At 41.0% G+C, this 22749-nt stretch overlaps 1 protein-coding gene across 4 annotated transcripts in view; it reads left to right on the forward strand.

The window, feature by feature from the left end:
- LOC115224020 (lipoyltransferase 1, mitochondrial-like) overlaps positions 1-22196 on the forward strand; it is a 45507-nt gene extending 23311 nt beyond the window's left edge. For 2 of the 4 annotated variants that reach the window (XM_036512749.1, XM_029794812.2), the window contains exon 5: positions 1287-2073. In XM_036512749.1, coding sequence (XP_036368642.1) covers positions 1287-1703 — 417 coding nt within the window. In that variant the 3' untranslated portion in view covers positions 1704-2073. Of the gene's footprint in view, positions 1-1286; positions 2074-2953; positions 2988-22175 lie in introns of those variants that run through there. The other 2 variants (XR_005003639.1, XR_005003638.1) reach the window with 2 other exon arrangements.
- Positions 22197-22749: the final 553 nt, after the last annotated feature.

Below are 22749 nucleotides of genomic sequence, written 5' to 3' on the forward strand. Positions count from 1 at the left end.
GGTGGCACACAAGAAAATCATCCGAACGTGGCCGTAGCCAGTACCGCAGACTGGCCTCCGTGCTTTGGGGACGTAACAAACCACCATCCGATCGTGGCCGTCCGCCAGCCTCATCTGGCACCTGTGTCGGTGGCACATAAAAACACCATCCGAGCGTGGCCGTATCAGCCTCATCTGGCACCTGTGTCGGTGGCACATAAAAACATCATCCGAGCGTGGCCGTTCGCCAGCCTCGTCTGGCAACTGTGTCGGTGGCACAATAAAAACACCATCCGAGCGTGGCCGTTCGCCAGCCTCGTCTGGCACCTGTGTCGGTGGCACATAAAATCACCCACTTACACTTTCGGAGTGGTTGGCGTTAGGAGGGCATCCAGCTGTAGAAACACTGCCAGATCTGACTGGCCTGGTGCAGCCTTCGGGCTCCCCAGACCCCAGTTGAACCGTCCAACCCATGCTAGCATGGAAAACGGACGCTAATGATGATGATGATGATGATGATATATATATATTATACAAAAAGGGTGAAATATAATTAATTTAATAAAATTAATAAATTTCACCTAGTAGTTTTATCGGTATGGAAAAGACCATATTTGGTAAGGATTATATAATTATAATAAAGGGTTAATTGCAACAAGTTGCTCAAAACCACATACCGAAAATATTAGAAATGGCAGCCAAATAGATCACCATTTCTCCTACTAGTAAAAAAGACTCCACAAACAGAATTTGCAACCCATATATAGTAAAGAGAAAGAAAATAACGAAATCCCAGCCTACCATATACAGGTTGCAAATTCTGTTTGTTTGTGGAGTCTTTTTTACTAGTAGGAGAAATGGTGATCTATTTGGCTGCCATTTCTAATATTTTCGGTATGTGGTTTTGAGCAACTTGTTGCAATAACCCTTTATTATAATTAAATATATAATATATATATATTATATATATATATATATATATATATATATATATATATATATATATATATATATATATATATATATATACGGCTATTGGCCAGCCGGGTCAACGTTGGTTGACCAATAGACGTGTTCCCACTGCGTTCACGGAGTGTTCTGCTATTGTTTTGAAATTATGCATCATCTGATGAATACGGTTTTTCCAGTGATGTAATGTACTCATTCGTCTAATAAAATGCGTTAGAAACAGCTGTAAAGGACTGACATTTATCAAATCGTCTATTATTATCCATTTACTTATTTTTCTATTCACACATACACACACCTTTAACTACTTTCATCTTTTTTTTTTTTTTCTAATCCAGCCAACATCCATTGAATTCCTCGACCTTAAGAAAGACCGGAGCCGTTTTCCTGGATTAGATAAAATCTTAGAAGATCGCTTGGACTGGACATGGATTTTTGGGAAGACTCCAGCTTTTACTTTGGATCGTCATTTCGTCACACACTGCTACCAATCCAGAGAGACTTGCTTAAGGATCCACTGTAAAATTCAAGATGGCTGCATTAACACATTAGATATCCAGTTCTCCCCCTTAGATCAAACACTCGATAGACTCACTACCTCAACAAATAATGTTTTACTGACAGAAAGGCTTAGCGGAAAACATTTACGACCAGTTTTTGAAAGACTGCGTCAGGATTTTTCTGAAGACAAGGAAGTGTCACCGCATCTTTTAGATTGGTTTTTAAATAGCTTATGGGTGACTCTTTTTGGTTGAAATTCGCGTTTTTGTTGACATAATGATGAGGCGAACTTCCTCGACAAGTTGGATAAACAAATTTGTTTGCACAGTTAAGTTGCCATGTGGCGGTTTTCGTGTCACCAACTATCACACTGTATATTAAACGATGTGTGTGTATGTGGAGACGTGGGTTGTTGACAGAAAGGCCATAAAATCATAAAAATCTGCCAAGTCTGTCTAATGCACGGAAGTGTGAAAAAGTTTTAAGGCGGCGAACTGGCAGAAACGTTAGCACGCCGGGCGAAATGTTTAGCGGTATTTCGTCTGCCGCTACGTTCTGAGTTCAAATTCCGCCGTGGTCGACTTTGCCTTTCATCCTTTCGGGGTCGATTAAATAAGTACCAGTACGCACTGGGTCGATGTAATCAACTTAATACTATGTCTGTCCTTGTTTGTCCCCTCTGTGTTTAGCCCCTGTGGGTAAAAAGAAATAGGTATTTCGTCTGCTGTTACGTTCTGAGTTCAAATTCCGCCGAGGTCGACTTGCCTTTCATCCTTTCAGGGTCGATAAATAAGTAACCAGTTACGCACTGGGTCGATGTAATCGACTTAATACCTATGTCTGTCCTTGTTTGTCCCCTCTGTGTTTAGCCCCTTGTGGGTAATAAAGAAATATGGTATTTCGCTGCTGTTAGGTTCTGAGTTCAATTCCGCCGAGGTCGACTTTGCCTTTCATCCTTTCGGAATTGATAAATTAAGTACCAGTTATGCACTGGGGTCAATGTGGACCAGCATTAATGAGCTCGGTGGAATTTGAACTCAGAACGTAGCAGCAGACGAAATACCTATTTCTTTACTACCCACAAGGGGCTAAACACAGAGAGGACAAACAAGCGCAGACAAACGGATTAAGTCGATTATATTGACCCCAGTGCATAACTGGTACTTATTTAATCGTCCCTGAAAGGATGAAAGGCAAAGTCGACCTCGGCGGAATTTGAACTCAGAACATAGTGGCAGACAAAAATACCTATTTCTTTACTACCCACAAGGGGCTAAACACAGAGAGGGCAACAAGCGCAGACAAACGGAATAAGTCGATATATTGACCCCAGTGCATAACTGGTACTTATTTAATCGACCCCGAAAGGATGAAAGGCAAAGTCGACCTCAGCGGAATTTGAACTCAGAACGTAGTGGCAGACGAAATATGGCTAAGCATTTTGCCCGGTGTGCTAACACTTCTACCAGCTCACCACCTTCTGATTCTATATATATGTATGTATGTATGTGTGTGTGTGTGTGTGTGTGTGTGTTGGATTATCAGATAAATTAGTTCATTTTTTTTTTATTACTTTATTCCTTTTCTGATATTATTTGAATGAATATGAAAAGTGTTTTTATTGAAGAGCAAGAATAGAGCTACAAATAAGCATAAAACACTACAACTTTTTTTAATAGTTTTCGAATAAATTTTTATCTCTTTTCAGATATATGATGATGGGAGTGCCAAGTAGAAAAAAAATGACTGAATTTATTTGACAACACAATGTGTGTGTGTATAAGAGAATGACCTTTTATATAATAAAAAAAGTAAATAAAACCTGTCAATAAACAGATCAATAAAATAAATTCCAAACTAAACTCCTAAGTTCAATGTCATTGACTGAAACCTCTTTAAGACTGTGTCCCCTCAATTTGTTGTTACTGTTTTTGTCAATAGGTCATATCCTTGGCTGAAACCCTAAACTGTTAATGGCCCAGTTCACTTGGTTGTAAATAGATACCATCGTGTACCGTATTATCTAGTTCAATGTTGTGTCCTCATTTGAAACACTCAACTGATAGCAGGCTGAACCTCTTTTAAGACCATGTCCCCTCAATTTGTTGTTACTGATTTTGTCAATAGGTCGTATCCTTGGCTGAGACCCTAAACTGTTAATGGCCCAGTTCACTTAGTTGTAAATAGATGCCATTGTGTACCGTATTATCTAGTTCAATGTTGTGTCCTTATTTAAAACACTCAACTGATAGCAGTCTGTATAGTTTATTATAAGTAGATAGTACATTGTAGTAGATCTTTAAACTGTTATTGTACTTAGTTGTGAGTGGATACCATGATGTAGTATAGAGACACTAAGACACTTAACCTATAACAACTCATAATACCATGATGTAGTATAGAGACACTAAGACACTTAACCTATAACAACTCACTTCACTCAGTGTACTTAGTTGCATGTACCACTGACTGGTTTAGTTCACTGTATCATAGGTGCAGGAGTGGCTGTGTGGTAAGTAGCTTGTTTACCAACCACATGGTTCTGGGTTCAGTCCCACTGCAGAGCACCTTGGGCAAGTGTCTTCTACTATAGCCTCGGGCCGACCAAAGCCTTGTGAGTGGATTTAGTAGATGGAAACTGAAAGAAGCCCGTCGTATATTGTATATATATATGTGTGTGTGCGTGTATGTTTGTGTGTCTGTTTTTGTCCCCCTAGCATTGCTTGACAACTGATGCTGGTGTTTTATGTCCCCGTCACTAGCGGTTCGGCAAAGAGACCGATAGAATAAGTACTGGGCTTACAAAAGAATAAGTCCCGGGGTCGAGTTGCTCGATTAAAAGGCGGTGCTCCAGCATGGCCGCAGTCAAATGACTGAAACAAGTAAAAGCGTAAAGAGTATAGTGTAGTACATAGTACACCATGAATGTATGTGGCTTAGTGGTAATGGTATTTGGCTCATGATCGTAGGAACCCTGGTTGAAAACCACTGGGTTAGGGCAACGGATTCGAGGTCAGAGGATCGTTGTTTCGATTCCCAGACCGGGGATTGTGTGTGTTTATTGAACGAAAACACCTAAAGCTCCATGAGGCTCCAGTAGGGGGGTGGGTGGTGGCAACCCCTGTTGTACTCTTTCACCCAAATTCCATTTTTCTGTGATTATAAGGAACTAAAAGATTAATCTCCTTCCAAATCCAGATACAAAATTTATTTATAAATGCAAAACAACACCTTGGAGGAATTGATGTAAGCTTAAATAATAAACCATGATAGGTGAACCGTGATAAGGCAAGGGATTACTAAATATCACATTGTACCATAGTATTTTATACGTACTTTGTCTATTACCAACACTATTAACTCAGTCCATCATCATCATTTAGCATCCGCTTTCTATGCTAGCATGGGTTGGACAGTTCAACTGGGGTCTGGGAAGCCAGAAGGCTGCACCAGGCTCCAGTCTGATCTAGCAATGTTTCAACGGCTGGATGCCTTTCCTAACGCCAACCACCCCGTGAGTGTAGTGGGAGCTTTATACGTGCCACCGGCACAGGTGCCAGACGAGGCTGGCAAACGGCCACAGTTGAATGGTGGTTTTTATGTGCCACCGGCACAGGGGTGAGGCTGGCGATGGCCATGGTCGAATGGTGCTTTTTATGTGCCACCGGCACGGGGAGCTAGGCGAGGCTGGCAACAGCCACGATCGGATGGTGCTTTTTACGTGCCACTGACACGGAGGCCTGTAGGGGCGGCGCTGGCAACGGCCACGTTCGGATGGTTCGCTTACGTGCCACCGGCACTGATATCACAGCTACAATTTCCATTGATGTTGATCGATTTCGATTTTGATTCTGATTCTCACTTGCCTCAACAGGTCTTCACAAGTAGAGTTTTGTGTCCCAAGAAGGAAAGGTATGCATAAGTGGACTGGCTACATCCCAGGTAAAAAGGTGTCACAATGTGGTGGATATTCATTGCTATAAGCAGTAGTTGTCTCAGCTATTTTGGTTCATTTGCCTACTGTGTCAGGTTCAGTTCTTCCTTTGGTAAAACCTATGTTCAGTGGACCAGGGTTTTGTATTTGGACTTGGAATGAGATTAACCTTTTATCTCCTTATAATCTCAGAAAAATGGAATTGAGAGTAAATTGTGATTAGTGTAGCTATATATATATCTACCTACCAACCGACCTGTCTACCTACTTGCATATATACATCTGTATGTACATATGTGTGTGTATGTGTATACAAATGTGTGTTTGTATATGTGTGTGTGTGTATATATATATATATATATTCTTTTATTTGTTTCAGTCATCTGACTGCGGCCATGCTGGAGCACCACCTTTAGTTGAACAGATCAATCCCAGGACTTATTCTTTGTAAGCCTAGTACTTATTCTATCGGTCTCTTTTGCCGAACCACTATGTGTATACATTTTTTGGGGACACCCTGTATATATATATATATATTCATTCATTGGACTTATGATTCAGTCCTTTTACTTCTGAGAGTCTCTTACTGTTTCTTATTCTGTCATCATCATTTCGCCAACAAAGCGATACAAGGCGTCTACTTTGAAAAGAAAGAGTTTTCATTGTTAATAAAAGAAAAAACCTTGAGAAATGTCACACCTAAACCACTAACACTTCTGGCTTTTAAAATTTGCCCATAAAAATATATAAATAGATAAATTTTAGCAACTATAGGGAGTGGTGTGATAGATTTTGGCTTAAAATCCAGTCAAAAACTTTTTTTTTTCAGTCACATCCTTCTCATCAGTGAACAACCAATATTGTGGCATTTTCCAGCTAAATGTTGACCAATAACTTTGTATAAAACCCCACTTTGTTATTCACCTTCAAAGCAAAATAATAAAATAAAAAAAAAAAGAAAACCAAAACCAAAACCAATCAAAAAAAGCAAACCTAACCAACCTGAACTGTGTCCTACTTTTGGCATAATAGATATTTTTATGGGATTGTCAAAAGTATTATATTACAGTAGAGAACAAGGTATCACATGCAACAAGGGGGTTTACATGACAAAAGTTGTGTAATACTATGAGTTGTGGAGGCGCAATGGCCCAGTGGTTAGGGCAGCGGACTCGCGGTCGTAGGATCGCGGTTTCGATTCCCAGACCGGGCGTTGTGAGTGTTTATTGAGCGAAAACACCTTAAAGCTCCACGAGGCTCCGGCAGGGGATGGTGGTGATCCCTGCTGTACTCTTTCACCACAACTTTCTCTCACTCTTTTTCCTGTTTCTGTTGTACCTGTATTTCAAAGGGCCGACCTTGTCACTCTCTGTGTCACGCTGAATATCCCCGAGAACTACGTTAAGGGTACACGTGTCTGTGGAGTGCTCAGCCACTTACACGTTAATTTCTCGAGCAGGCTGTTCCGTTGATCGGATCAACCGGAACCCTCGTCGTTGTAACCGACGGAGTGCTCCTACCTAATACTATGAGCAATTAGTTAAGGGAGAAGGAAAAGGAAAAACGTTTATATTCATGACTATGTTGTACATGAAATGCTGGTAACTAGAATGGCAATAGAAAGTGGATTTATGATCGTTCACATATATATTGGGTTAGTGCATAATTACTGTGACTTTTTTTCAATAAATTTTGTTCGACAAAAACAATAACATGTAACAAAAACATCTTTAAATGATTATTCTGGAGCATATTCACCATCTACTTCAATTACTGCTTCCCATTTGCTTGGCAGACGGTCAGACCATCATTTAAAAATGTTTTTGTTAAATATTGTTATTGTTTACGTTGATAGGCACAGGAGTGGCTGTGTGGTAAGTAGCTTGTTTACCAACCACATGGTTCCGGGTTCAGTCCCACTGCGTGGCACCTTGGGCAAGTGTCTTCTACTATAGCCTCGGGCCGACCAATGCCTTGTGAGTGGATTTGGTAGACGGAAACTGAAAGAAGCCTGTCATATATATGTATATGTATGTGCGTGTGTATGTTTGTGTGTCTGTGTTTGTCCCTCTAGCATTGCTTGACAACCGATGCTGGTGTGTTTATGTCCCCGTCACTTAGCGGTTCGGCAAAAGAGACTGATAAAATAAGTACTGGGCTTACAAAAGAATAAGTCCCGGGGTCGAGTTGCTCGACTAAAGGCGGTGCTCCAGCATGGCCGCAGTCAAATGACTGAAACAAGTAAAAGAGTAAAGAGTAAGAGTAATAAAATTTGTTGAAAAAAAATCTGCTATAATTATGTACCAACCCAATATATATATTTTTTTTGTCGCCCTTTTCAAGCCTATCCAGGCTCATGGGCCCAGTTTCCTGGTTTCTGTGGCGTATGTGTTCGCCACTGCTGGACGGGACGCCAGTCCATCACAGCATTACTCAAGAAACAGGAAGAGAGAGTGAGAGAAAGTTGTGGCAAAAAAGTACAACAGGGGTCGCTTACTTGTTCATGCTATTTTTAATTATTCAGGTTCAATAGTAGTGTCCACGATATTTGCTTGTAACTTTGTAAATCTTTTACATACATATTTGAAATTTTGTCAGTGGGTACTTTATACAGCACTGTTGTATAGTTATGTAATTTTAGCTGATCTTGCTAAGTAAATTTGACTTTTATGGACAGGTAAATTTAATTAACAGGTGTTAAAGCAATAACATTATGGATATACATTAAAACTGAAATTCTTAATATATCTTACCTGTTTGATTTGTCACTGAAATTATCCCAGCCTTTTTTAAACCAAAGCAAAATCACAAAGTGAAGCTGCTATTAAAGCAAGTTTTATTGTGGCAGAGGAGATCACAAAACCAGCCCGGCCCATTACCGAAGGAGAGTTTGTGAAAAAATGTGTGATGTTTGTGTTCAGACAAGAAGTAACTGTTTGCTAATGTGAGTATTAGCAGAAATACAGTTGCTGATCGGGTATGTGAGATGGCCATTGAGTTGAAAACATAGTCGATTGGAAAGAAAAGATTTTGTTGCATATCTATTGCTGTGGATGAAACTACTGACACGACTGATATGGCACAGCTAGCTATCTTCATCGGTGGAGTGGACTCCAATTTGTTCATCATGGAGGAAATTTTGAACATTAAATCGATGCACGGGCCAACAACAGGAAAGGGCCTATTTGAGAAAATATGTGTAACCGACAGGAACTGCCTTGGGACAAACTTGTTGGACTTACAACAGATGGAGTGCCAGCGATGTGCGGTGAAAAAAGTGTACTAGTGGGTAGGATACGTTTAAAGATGCAAGAAGAAAACTGCGCTGGTGAGTTGACAACATATCACTGTATCATACACCAGGAAATGATGGGCGCTATAGCCTTAAAAATGGAACATTTACTGAGCACTGTAACGCAAACTGTAAACTTAATCCGAGCCAAAAGGTTACATAACCGCCAATTTCAGTCTTTCCTGTGGGAAATACATTCAGGTTTCGGTGACTGCCTTATCATACAGAAGTGCGGTGGCTCAGTCGGGGAAAGGTCCTCAATATAGCTTTGGGCTGATTGAGGAAATGTGTCAGTTCATGGACAGTAAAGGAAAGGAATCTAAAGTTCTGCGGGGTGAAAAGTGGATGAAGAGTTAACGTTTCTGGTTGACATAACTGTGCATCTCACTGCTTTAAACATTCAGCTCCAGGACAGGATCGCATGATTTGTGATATGTATGATGCAGTGAAGGCATTTCAAGTGTTGCTGCGTATATGGGAGACACAATTGAACTTGTCCCACTTTTCCTATTGCCAAGTAATGTTGAGCCAAGTCAGTGCACCAATTGAACTTGTCTCACTTTCCCTATTGCCAAGTCAGCGCCATGGTGTTCCCAAAGCAACACTTTGCTGATAAACTGAGTGCGTTCGGCACTGAATACGCACAACGCTTTAGAATTCGCACGGCATCAAAATAATTTCGAGCTACTTCGCAACCCATTTGCCGTTAAAGTGGAATCTGCATCGGTACAGATTCAAAAGAAGCTGATAGAACTGCAGTGTAATGGGACATTAAAAGCAAAGTACGACTCTGTGGGGCCTGCACAGTTCAGCCGCTTCATACCTGAAGCAATGCCTCAGCTCCGTTTACATGCAGTGCGAACGCTGTCTTTGTTTGGGAGCACATGTCTGTGCGAGCAGCTGTTCTCTGTGAGGAAGATGAATAAAACATCACATAGGAGTCGTCTCACAGATGAACACCTGAAATCCAACCCAAGAATCTCAACAACACAGAACCTTGCCCCAAACATCAAAGAATTTGTTGCCAAGAAAAGATGCCAAGTATTTAATTCAGACAAAATTGCATAAAGAAAATTGAAAGTTTTGATTTATTATTTTAATTTTCACTAAAAAGCACATTTTAAAATTTATATTTTCTGTCTTTTTTTTATTTTGAAACATGTTCTTATTTTAAGTTTATATAATTTTGACAGGAGATATTTTTTATTTATGGCGAAAATGAATTTCATGCCAATCAGGAGCTTACAAAACTACACCAATTCACTAAATATGGAATCAATTGGAACAAAAATTGAGGAAATCGAAAAGTGGCAGCCAAATAGAAAAGCTCCTTTTTATGCCCCATAACTAAGCAACGAATTAATAGAATCAACTCTTGACCGAAATAACTCCTGGGGTTAAAACGGTTGAGCAGAAACCCGTTCCAGATTGGCCACTGTCTAGTAACTGGACCCAGTAAAAGTATAAGAGAACAAAACGCATACCCTACCCCTACCCTACTCATACCTACTACCCTGTCATTCCTCTCACTCCACCTCAATACCCTTCTCACCTTCACAACAAACTTTACCTGAAGAAGTTTCTCATTTGGTACCACCACCCTTATCATAACATTGTCCAGCCTCCAATACCAACTGACCTTATAACCTGTCTGACCACTTTCACTTTACACCGTCCTGTCCTAGTAACGTTGGTTCATCCAAACAAACCCCAACACCCCCCCATGTAATAACCCCCGCCCCGTGTAATACCCCCCTCTCCCCCACCTTCACTCACACTATTGGTTGTACTCAGGCCAAACAATAAGTTGATTGACCATTACCATTTCAGAAGCTGATTGACTACTACTACTACTACTACTGCTGCTGCTGCTACTACTACTACTACTACTATTACTACTACTACTACTACTACTACCACCACCACCACCACCACCACCACCACCACTACTACTACTGCTACTACTACTACTACTATTACCACCACCACCCGTACCACTCTACCTTAATCGCACTTTTGGGCTATCACATGCACTTTGCAATTTCCTCCTTCTCCTGATCACCCACGTGCCCATGCACGCATGCACACACACACACACACACACACACTCACTTCTACTCCCTACTCAACTTAACCAACCCTGTTGTAAACACTACAAACATAAAAAAAACAACTTATAAAAACGATAAACCAAACATCCAGAGTTGATGTTAGTTAAATGAGGAAATGTTTTCACGTCCATCTACGTCGATATTGATTATATTATTGGTATCATTTTGTCAGTTGTAATTATTTCTATTATTATTATTATTAATCATAGAATAAATTGAGATGTTGTTGGCAGGAATTGATCCCGTCGCTTGAATAAATAATTTGGCTTCAATTAGCGGAAGGCTTAACGGAAAACGAAACAATAGGACACCAAGTTTCTTTTTTAAGACAACCATAAATCAATGTTTGATAGATGGGCTAAAAGGAAGCTGAGGTGGACCTCAGCTGAATCGACAACTGTACTTTTACTTCAGCTAGTTTGTTTATTTAAGACAACGACGTAGACGTGGCTGTATAATTGAGAAGCTTTGTTTCACAGACGCTTTGTTCTGAGTTCGATCAGGCGCAGCACTTTCAGCAAAAAAAAAAAAAAAGGTATTACTAAGAAACTCGCCATCGGTCACTTGGTTTCGGCATCAGTCCCACAGCACGGTACGTTGGACAAATGTCGGATCTTTTCGGTTTGAACGGCAGTTTGGGATCTTTTCCTTTTGAACGGCAGTTTTCAATACAATTTCTAGTTAACTAAACACTTTTAAACTTCGTATACTGGTAGAATGTGTTTATAAAACAATTTTTTCTTGGCACCCCTAACCCTAACCCTAAAACAGATTGAAATGCAATAGATCGAAACTAGGGTCATAATTATGGGTGACAATTTCATATGGCACCGCTAGAAAAAACTGCGGATCTTTTCCTTTTGAACGGCACTTTTCAACACTATTTCTAGTTAACTAAACACTTTTAAACTTCGTATACTGGTAGAATGTGTTTATAAAACAATTTTTTCTTGGCTTTATTGAGAAAATTCTATAGTTTGTAAGATATTTCCACTTTAAAATCGAGCATTTCGGCAATTTTAACCAATCGCTGACCTCCATTTAGGTAAACAACATTCCGTGCTGTATGAATATGTCCCTCCTTTAAGAAACAGATTGGGTTTATTTACATTTGCGAAGAATGTATTTTATTTATAAGAATGGTATTTTATTTATGGATTTTCAAAAAATGCCATGTTCAAAATTATTCATACTTTCGGTTCACTGAGTCCAATATCTTTCTTTAATAGTCAATTGCATAGCCTTTGTTTTTTATGATTGCTTCTAGACGGTTCTTGTGCGTGTCCACAGGCTACCTGCATGTCTCCTGTGGGACGTTGGCCCATTCTTCTTTGGCGAAAGCCACGAGCTGGGTCAACTTGGTCGGTTTCCTAGCCATCACTCTGGTTTTCAAGTCTCGCCACCACAAGTTCTTAATCGGATTCAGGTCAGGACTCTGACTTGGTCATTCTAGGACGTTGACTACATTGTCCTTGAACCATTTCTTCACTACCTTAGCGGTATGTTTCGGATCATTATCCTGCTGGTACTTCCAGTTGTTGCCGAGTTGGAGTTTCTCAGTGGATTCCTTCACGTTTTCATAAAGGAACCTGATGTAATCCTTCTTTCTCATGATTCCTTGGACCTTGACAGAGTTCCCTGTGCCACCGGAAGAGAAACATCCCCGTGACATTGTTTCCACCGCCATGGTTAACGGTGGGCCCCAGTGGCGGCTCGTGTATAGGAACTGCAGCACCCCCTATTACCACTCGATATTATCGATAACATTCAATATAATGAGTCATTTTTTCATTAATTCTTTCTTTATACTTTTTAGAACCATTAAGTTGCGGGGTCATAAACACACCAACACCGGTTGCCAATCGTTGGTAGGGGACAAATACAGACACACACACACCACACATATATATGTGTGTGTGTGTGTGTGTGTGTGTGTGTGTGTGTGTGTGTGTGTCTGTGTAGGATGGGCTTCTTTCAGTTTCCGTCTAAGCCCACTCACAAGGCTATGGTCGGCCTGAGGCTATCGTAGAAAACACTTACTAAAAGTGCCACGCAGTGGGACCGAACTCAGGGCCATGTGGTTGGGAAGCAAGTTTCTTACCACACAGCCACATAGATAGATAGCTAGCTAGAGATAGATAGATAGATAGATAGATAGATAGATAGATAGATAGATAGATAGATATTTCTCACTCTTTCACTACGGTTTCTTTTTTACAATGAAGCATTCTTCCATAATCAACCGACCAATCAACGGATCCCATTCAGCTAACACACACTTAACAAAACAAGCTGGAAATACCAATAACAATACTTCCTATCCACTCACTATTCTTTTTCATTCATCTCGATTCTACTTTATCTTCCATCTTCAACTTCGCTCCACTTCAAAAACAGACGAGAGCAAAGAACACAGATGATCCTGACGTAAGAAATGGCTGCCATCTTAACGAATGACGTCATACCGACCGAGCTAAATAAATAAACATTGTGCTGTGTGTGTGTTTGTTTGAGAAACGAGCGCATATATATATATATATATTATATATATATATATATATATATATATATATATATATAAATATACATACACACACACACACACCACACACACAACATATATATATATATATATATAGATATATATATATATATACACACATATACATAATACGTAAATACATACATAGATACATACACAGACACGCGTCTATCTATATACATTTTATCCATAATTTTTAACCATAATTTTTGACTTGTAGAGATTCTTAACCCCTTTTCAACTACATATAAACACATAATACAAGGAGTGCGTTGTGTTTCATAAATATTTCAAGGATTCTTATAAAAACATAACGATCGGGAAATTTAACGAAAACACGGAATATTTGACAAAAACAAACACACGGAGAAAAAAAAACCTTGAAATATTTATGCAACGCAACGTACTCCTAATATTTTTTACCCATTTGTAAAAATATTCTTGGAATATATTTTATGCTCTACTCAAGTTTGTCTCTTTCTTTTTCTTTGCGTCTCTTTAAACCTTTCTTTCTGCCTCTCTCTGTCTCACTCTTTCCCTCCCTAATAATCTCCTCCGTTTCTTCTGTCCCTCTGCCCTCCATGACTCTCTTTCTCTCTCCTCCTACTATCATGTGACCCGCGGTTGTCATTCTTTATTTTTTGGCCACCGACTTGGTTGGTCACGCTTCTTTGCGCTCCTTCACTTTTTCCTCCACGGTTTGTTTACCCCTTCCTTCGTTCTGCCCTTCCTGTGCCTCCAGTCTTTAGGACTTTATCATTTCCTTTTCATCTGTCTGATAGCCGTACGGCTCTTTTTTTTGCTGTATATATATATTATGACGTAGGTATACACGTCTGGTGTAAAATGGTATTGCACAAATAAATAGTTGGTTGTGTTTATCTAAAAAAAAACCTATCACAGAAATATGCTAACATAGAAATATAATAATAATATAATGAAATTATTGTATACAGTGCTCAGGTGCACCACAACTTGTCAGAAAGTGCATATAAAGTACATGCAGTAATGTTGAAATGTCTGGAAAGCGAACAATGAATGAGTCAGATACATGCTTGCGTGTGTATGGAGGAGAGGAAATCAGGTGTAGTGTTGGCGAATCTCAGAAAGCATGGAAGTTTTGAAGGATGCAGTGCTCCGACAACTAACAACTGATGCCGGCAGTTTGTTCCATGCTTCAGCAACTCTCAGCGTGAAAAAATGTTTCCTGAAGTCATGGGAGCTGTGCTGTTTTCTGACTTTGTAAATATGTCCACGGGTGTTAAACGGGTGGAGTTTTTAAATAATAATAATAATGAAATTATTGTATACAGTGCTCAGGTGCACCACAACTTGTCAGAAAGTGCGTATAGAGTATATGCAATAATGTACAAATGTCTGGAAAGTGAACAATGTATGAGTCAGATACATGCTTGCGCATGTATGGAGGGGAGAAAATCAAGTGTAGTGTTGGCGAATCTCAGGAAGCATGGAAGTTTTGAAGGATGCAGTGCTCCGACAACTAACAACTGATGCCGGCAGTTTGTTCCATGCTTCAGCAACTCTCAGCGTGAAAAAATGTTTCCTGAAGTCATGGGAGCTGTGCTGTTTTCTTACTTTGTAAATATGTCCACGGGTGTTAGATGGGTGGATATGTTCCGTGCTTCTCGAACGTAGGTACGATACTCAATATTCACTGTTTAACTATCGACGGTTAAGCACGCATCGAGCCAACACGATCAAACTAACACCGACAACTACTCTTTCTTTTATTTGGCACGCAGGCCATGACACAGAGGGAACAGCACAAGGACAGACAGAACACCACAGTGGGGACAAAAAACATAAAACGAACGAATGAAGAACGAATAAAATTAATGGTGATAAAATGGCTGCTTTGAGCCCCACTCTCAAGCAATATCACTTACTCTTTACCCTTTACTCTTTTACTTGTTTCAGTCATTTGACTGCGGCCATGCTGGAGCACCGCCTTTAGTCGGGCAAATCGACCCCGGGACTTATTCTTTGTAAGCCCAGTACTTATTCAATCGGTCTCTTATGCCGAACCGCTAAGTGACGGGGGATTAAACACACCAGCATCGGTTGTCAAGCAATGCTAGGGGGACAAACACAGACACACAAACACACACACACATATATATATATATATATACACATATACGACAGGCTTCTTTCAGTTTCCGTCTACCAAATCCCCTCACAAGGCATTGGTCGGCCCGGGGCTATAGCAGAAGACACTTGCCCAAGATGCCACGCAGTGTCAAGCAATGCTAGGGGGACAAACACAGACACATAAACATATACACACACACTTAGTAAGTAAAAGAGTAAAAGAGTAAAGAGTAACTTTACTGGTAATCTTGTCCTTATTACTAATTTGAATTTTGTAATTCTCCTCTCTATGGCCGTATTTTTTGCGTATGTCACCATACACCACCACTTGTTCTTCTTCAGCTTCTCGACTGCTCGTTTCTACTGCACACCTGGGTTGTCCAGGCTAGTTTCTCTTTTTTGTCTTGGTAATTCTATTTCGATTCCCAGACCGGGCGTTGTGAGTGTTTATTGAGCGAAAACACCTAAAGCTCCACGAGGCTCCGGCAGGGGATGGTGGTGATCCCTGCTGTACTCTTTCACCACAACTTTCTCTCACTCTTACTTCCTGTTTCTGTTGTACCTGTATTTCAAAGGGCCGGCCTTGTCACTCTCTGTGTTACGCTGAATATCCCCGAGAACTACGTTAAGGCTACACGTGTCTGTGGAGTGCTCAGCCACTTACACGTTAATTTCACGAGCAGGCTGTTCCGTTGATTCGGATCAACCGGAACCCTCGTCGTCGTAACCGACGGAGTGCTTCCAAAAAAATTCTATTGCACATCCAATTTCTTTATTAGCCACAAGGGCCCAAACATAGAGGGGGACAATGCAGCGTGATTGGGGTCAGACACACAATGATTATATGACTTTTAAAATTTTACAAAATATAATGAAGTCGAATGAAATCGAATGAGTTACAACAAGGACGAAACACAAACATGAGATGAAGCAGAGAGATTTGCAAGCTCTCTCTAATGTCCACTTCTTCCTCTTTTTTTAAAACTTTTGTTAGTGATGCTGTTGTACGTTTTTGCCGCCGGCTCTCTATAATGCCTATTTCTTCTTCCTTTTTACCTTTTGTTGGTGACGCTGGTGTACTTCTTTGCCACCAGCTTTCTATCATATCTATTTCTTCCTCCTCTTTTTCTTTTTCGGGCTTTTCGTCGGTGAGTATACGCACAGATTGACCTTGACCTCTGCTGTGCATGCTCACAAAGTTTTAACGTCCTACCTTACTTCCATTGTATACAGTAGTGCTTGGAAGTAACGTGTGATCGTCGCATTGACCATGACAGAGAAAGTAGAGAATCTGCATAAAATTTTGCCAAAAGCTTGGCGATAACAGCCCGGAGGTCTCTTTTACTCTTTTACTTGTTTCAGTCATTTGACTGCGGCTATGCTGGAGCACCGCCTTTTAATCGAGCAACTCGACCCCGGGACTTATTCTTTGTAAGCCCAGTACTTATTCTATCGGTCTCTTTTGCCGAACCGCTTAGTAACGGGGACGTAAACACACCAGCATCGGTTGTCAAGCAATGCTAGGGGGACAAACACATACACACACACATATATACATATACATATATACGACAGGCTTCTTTCAGTTTCTGTCTACCAAATCCACTCACAAGGCTTTGGTCGGCCCGGGGCTATAGCAGAAGACACTTGCCCAAGATGCCACGCAGTGGGACTGAACCCGGAACCATGTGGTTGGTTAGCAAGCTACTTACCACACAGCCACTCCTGCGACTACTCTGTGTTGCTTTCAAAAAGTTTTCATCGTTCTCGACACAACGAAGGAGATCTTTTCGAACAACGAAAGAAACAAATAGAGAAACGAGACAGGCAACATAAAGAACACTCTCTTCCTTTTCCTGTTTTTTATGTTCTCATCTCTCATTTCGTTCACGTTTTTTCTTTTGACGTCCTGCACCCATATATGCATATATATACACATATATATGTAGATATGTATATATGCATATATATATATATATATATATATATAATATATATATATATATATATATATATATATATATATTTCGTTTTTGGATTTGGTTTGTAAGATTCTTTATATGAGTTCGTGTTTGAAGTATATTCTGTTTGTGTCTGGGGAGAGTCATTCTCTTTAGTGCCTTATTATTTGAGTCAAGACTATTGAAAAGGTTGCAAGACGCAACGAAAATTTTAGAAAATACAAAATAAGAAATAAGTGGAAATTTTACCGGTGAATGTGTTAAATAATAAGGCACTAAAGAGAATGACTTCCCCAGATACAACAGTATATATAATATATATTATATATATATATATATATATATATATATATATATATGTTAATAAAATAGAACATATGCATATATAAACATATATGTACGTACCTACCTCTACATGTACATATACACGCATATATGTGTACAGGACACCAAAAAGACGTCGAACACATAGAGAGACGAAAAACATAGACACAAACCAAGGAACAAGACAAGCAAAAAAAGAGATACAGGACAATAAGCACAACGAAAAATCCCCTTCTTCAGTCGCTAAGGTTTCATCTACTAAACGTTTCGAAGGATAAAAGCGAGACGTATACTTCGAAGAAAACTTCCTTCCGCGAAAAGCAATCAATTAAAATGCTGAGATCTTTTCGCAGAGGGGTAAAAAAAAAGCAAGACGGTAAACGACAGTACAAAACATATAAACAGTAAAAAATATATATATAAACAGTGGAAAAATAAATTATAACAGTGAGAGACAGGACAAGGAGAACAAGATAAGAAGGGCTGTTAACGCCAACGAAAAAAGTATTGCAAACGCTGGATTATAGTGGACGACGAGAGAGAAAGAATGTCGACCAGTAGCCTTAGAAGGCGGGCGAGAAAGACAGGATAGCAGTTACGACGGAAGTATCGTCGCAGATGGACGACGGGAATGGGGGAGGAGAGCAAGAGGAAGAGAGAGAAGAAGGGGAATGGTGGAGGAGACCATGAAGAACGGTGAGGGGAGAGAGAGAGGAAGAGACAAGTTAAGTGAGGGAAAAAAGACGAAAAGGGAATGGGAGAGAAAGAAAGAAAGATGCAGAGTCCGCGTGAGAGTTAATATCAAGGCTAACTTGATAACAGAACAATCTTACTTAATAGGGTGCGTGCGTTTAGTCGTATATATGTTATAAAAATAAACATATGCATATATATATTATATATATATACTCTTTTAACTCTTTTACTCTTTTACTTGTTTCAGTCATTTGACTGAGGCCATGCTGGAGCACCGCCTTTAGTCGAGCAACTCGACACCGGCACTTATTCTTTTGTAAGCCCAGTACTTATTCTATCGGTACTTTTGCCGAACCGCTAAGTAACGGGGACATAAACACACCAGCATCGAAAATGGAGGTGGTTGTGGTGGTGATGGTGATGGTGGTGTAAGGCTTTGTAAGGGAAATAACTATATAAGCATTTTTAGAGAGTTACTTCCTTTAAAGATGCCAATTCGGGCTTTCTTAGCCATTTCTGTTTTGGTGTCTTCAAGTCGTTGTTCTAAAAGAACGCTGGTCTCCTTGACAACGCATTACGACGTTGGTGGTGGTGATGGTGGTGGTGGTGGTGGTGGTGGTGGTGGTGGTGGAGTTGGTGGTGGTGATGGTCTTGGTGGTGGTGGTGGTAGTGGTGGTGGTGTTGGTGGTTGTGGTGGTGGTGGTGGTGGTGGTGGTGGTGGTTATGGTGGTGGTGGTAGATAGATAGAGAGATAGAGAGAGAGAGATAGATATATATAGAGATAGATAGATAGAGAGATAGAGAGATACTACCACCACCACCACAACAACCTCCATCACCACTACCACCATCACCACTACCACCACCATCACCACCACCACCACCACCACCACCACAACCACCTCCATCACCTCTACCACCATCACCACCACCATCACCACCAACACCATCACCACCACACCCACCACCATCACCATCACCACCATCATCACCACAACCACCTCCATCACCACTACCACCGCCACCACAACCACCTCCATCACCACAACCACCATCACCACAACCACCACCATCACCACCACCACCACCACCACCATCACCACCACACCCACCACCATCACCATCACCACCAACACCATCACCACCACACCCACCACCATCACCATCACCACCATCACCACCACAACCACCTCCATCACCACTACCACCGGCCACCCAACCACCACCATCACCACCACCACCACCACCACCACCATCACCACCACACCCACCACCACCACCATCACCACCAACACCATCACCACCACACCCACCACCATCACCATCACCACCATCACCACCACAACCACCTCCATCACCACTACCACCGCCACCACAACCACCTCCATCACCTCTACCACCATCACCACAACCACCACCATCACCACCACCACCACCACCACCATCACCACCACCATCACCACCAACACCATCACCACCACACCCACCACCATCACCATCACCACCATCACCACCACAACCACCTCCATCACCACTACCACCGCCACCACAACCACCTCCATCACCACTACCACCATCACCACTACCACCACCACCACATCACCACCACCAACCATCCACCACCCACCACACCATCACCACCACCACCATCACCACCACCACTACCATCACCACCACCACCACCATCACCACCACAACCACCACCATCACCATCACCACCATCACCACCACAACCACCTCCATCACCACAACCACCATCACCAGGAATACTTCTAGACGTCGGAAGAAATCCAGCCGACCTCTTAAAGGGGTGCATAGACAACCAGGACGATATCGTTGTTGTTGGTGGTGGTGGTGGTCGTGGCAGAGTTGTCCATAGAAGTCGTTTGACCGTGAAGCTGTCGTCTGGTTCCTTCCAAATTCTTTCCGTGTGTCGGCGTCCACGCTCACACCTGCACCTGTGTTGCTCCTCCCCTTCTTTCCCTCCCTCGTGAAGCTGTGGGGAAGGGGAGGGTAGGGAAATCAACGTCGTGAGCGTTGCCAAGGAGACCACCGTTCTTCTCGACGACGACTTCATGGCTTTGAAGTCGCCATGCTCAAAGCAGAAAATGGCTAGGAAAGCCCAAGACGAATTTACAAAATGGGGAAATACGCCACACAAAGACAGGTTTCCCGTGCAAAGAATTTGCCCAACCGAATGTATTTATTAGTTGTTGCACAATAGACGTCATTGATTGGTTGAAATTGCAGAAATTGAAGGAAAGAAAGCAAAAAATATCTTACAAACTATAGAATTTACGAAGTTTAAAATTTTTTAATTACCTAGAAATTGTTTTAAGTTGAGGTTTTAGTTGCTGGCAGTTATGGTAGACGGCAAAACGACGATATTGTTGTTGCTGGTGATGGTGGTGGTGGTGATGGTGGTGATGGTGGTGATGGTGGTGCTGGTGGTGGTTGAGTTGGTGGTGGTGGTGATGGTGGTAGTGATGGAGGTGATGGTGGTGGTGCTTGTGGTGCTGGTGGTGGTGATGGTGGTGGTGGTGGTGGTGGTGGTGGTGGTTGAGTTGGTGGTGGTGGTGGTGGTGATAGTGGTGGTGGTGATGGTGGTGGTGGTGGTGGTGGTGATGGTTGTGGTGATGGTGGTGGTGGTGGTGGTGGTGATGGTGGTGATGGTGGTGGTGGTGGTGGTGGTGGTGGTGGTGGTGGTGGTGGTGGTGGCGGTGGTGGTGATGGTGGTGGTGGTGGAGCTTGTGGTGGTGGTCGTGGCAGAGTTGTCCGTAGTAGTGGTTGACCGTGAAGCTGTCGTCTGGTTCCTTCCAAATTTTTCCGTGTGTCGGCGTCCATGCTCGCACCTGCACCTGTTGCTCCTCCCCTTCTTTCCCTCCCTCGTGAAGCTGTGGGGAAGGGGAGGGTATGGAAATAAACGTCGTAAGCGTTGCCAAGGAGACCACCGTTCTTCTCGACGACGACTTCATGGCTTTGAAGTCGCCATGCTCAAAGCAGAAAATGGCTAGGAAAGCCGAAGACGAATTTACAAAATGGGGAAACACGCCACACAAAGACAGGTTTCCCGTGCAAAGAATTTGCACAACCGAATGTATTTATTAGTTGTTGCACCACTTTTACATAAAAATATATCCAACACAAACTTTTGAAGCAATAAAGGCAAAGCAATGTGACTATGGTCCGTCAATAAATAGACAGATAGAGATAGAGAGATAGACGGAAACTGAAAGAAGCTCGTTGTGTGTCTATGTGTGTGTGTGTGTGTGAGTGTGTATGTGTGGTGTGTGTATAGATATATACATACATATATATATATATATATATATATATATATATATCTATATATATACACACACAACACACTGGCGAAAATAATTTTAAGACCGATGATAAAAGTTCTATTTCTTACAAAATATTTCGAATGATGCAGACAATATTTTTATACAACTTGAAGAATTATATATATATAATCTCTTATTATAATAACTATATATAAGTGTCGTCTGTTTATACATAACACTGTTTTCATACTGCAATTATATATACATATATCTATATATAATATTATATAATAAAATATATACAGAGTAAAATAAAAACCAATTTACCTTTTCTGTCCGTCCGTGTGTCTTTGCAATGTGTTGGAATGATAAGTAAGTTGTGATTTGGCGCCTTTTTTACTAATAACAAACACACACGTGTTTGTATGTATTTTTGTATGTGTATGTAGTTGTATGTAGTTGTATATGTATGTGTATGCGTGTGTGTGAGGAATGACACACACACACTCACGCACGCACACATGTACCATCAATGCTTTCGGAGTGATATGTTAAAATATTGAGTTTTCTCGAATTTTGTCTTAATTGGTGGTAAAATTGAAAGAAATTTTTTATGCATCACCCACTGAAGTACTCTGAAAAATGTTAGGTAATTCTAATTGAAGAAATTGTGTGAGAGTAAGTGGTTATTATGTATTTATTTGTTTCTGTTTGCTGTGTTTTTTTATTTTTTGAGTAGTGGTTTAAATACTTTCAGTTTAGTCTTCCTCAAATCACTCTGTCGCTATTTACTTTCATTTTATTCGTCGCCACTGTGTGTGTGCGTTTGCGTGTGGTGTAAACCAGACTAAGAAAAGCATTTACACACACACCAGAATGTGAGTTTTCTGTAAATTTTGCTTAATTGGAGTTTAAATTTTAAAAACTGGACCTGGCATGACGCGATGCATTGTACTCTTAAAATGCTAGGTAAATTGTAATTGAAGAAATCCTATATTGTAGATTTGTATAACTCCCAAAGGGAGGCAGATAAAATCTGCC

This window comes from Octopus sinensis, linkage group LG24, assembly GCF_006345805.1.
Source record: "Octopus sinensis linkage group LG24, ASM634580v1, whole genome shotgun sequence".
NCBI lineage: Eukaryota > Metazoa > Mollusca > Cephalopoda > Octopoda > Octopodidae > Octopus > Octopus sinensis.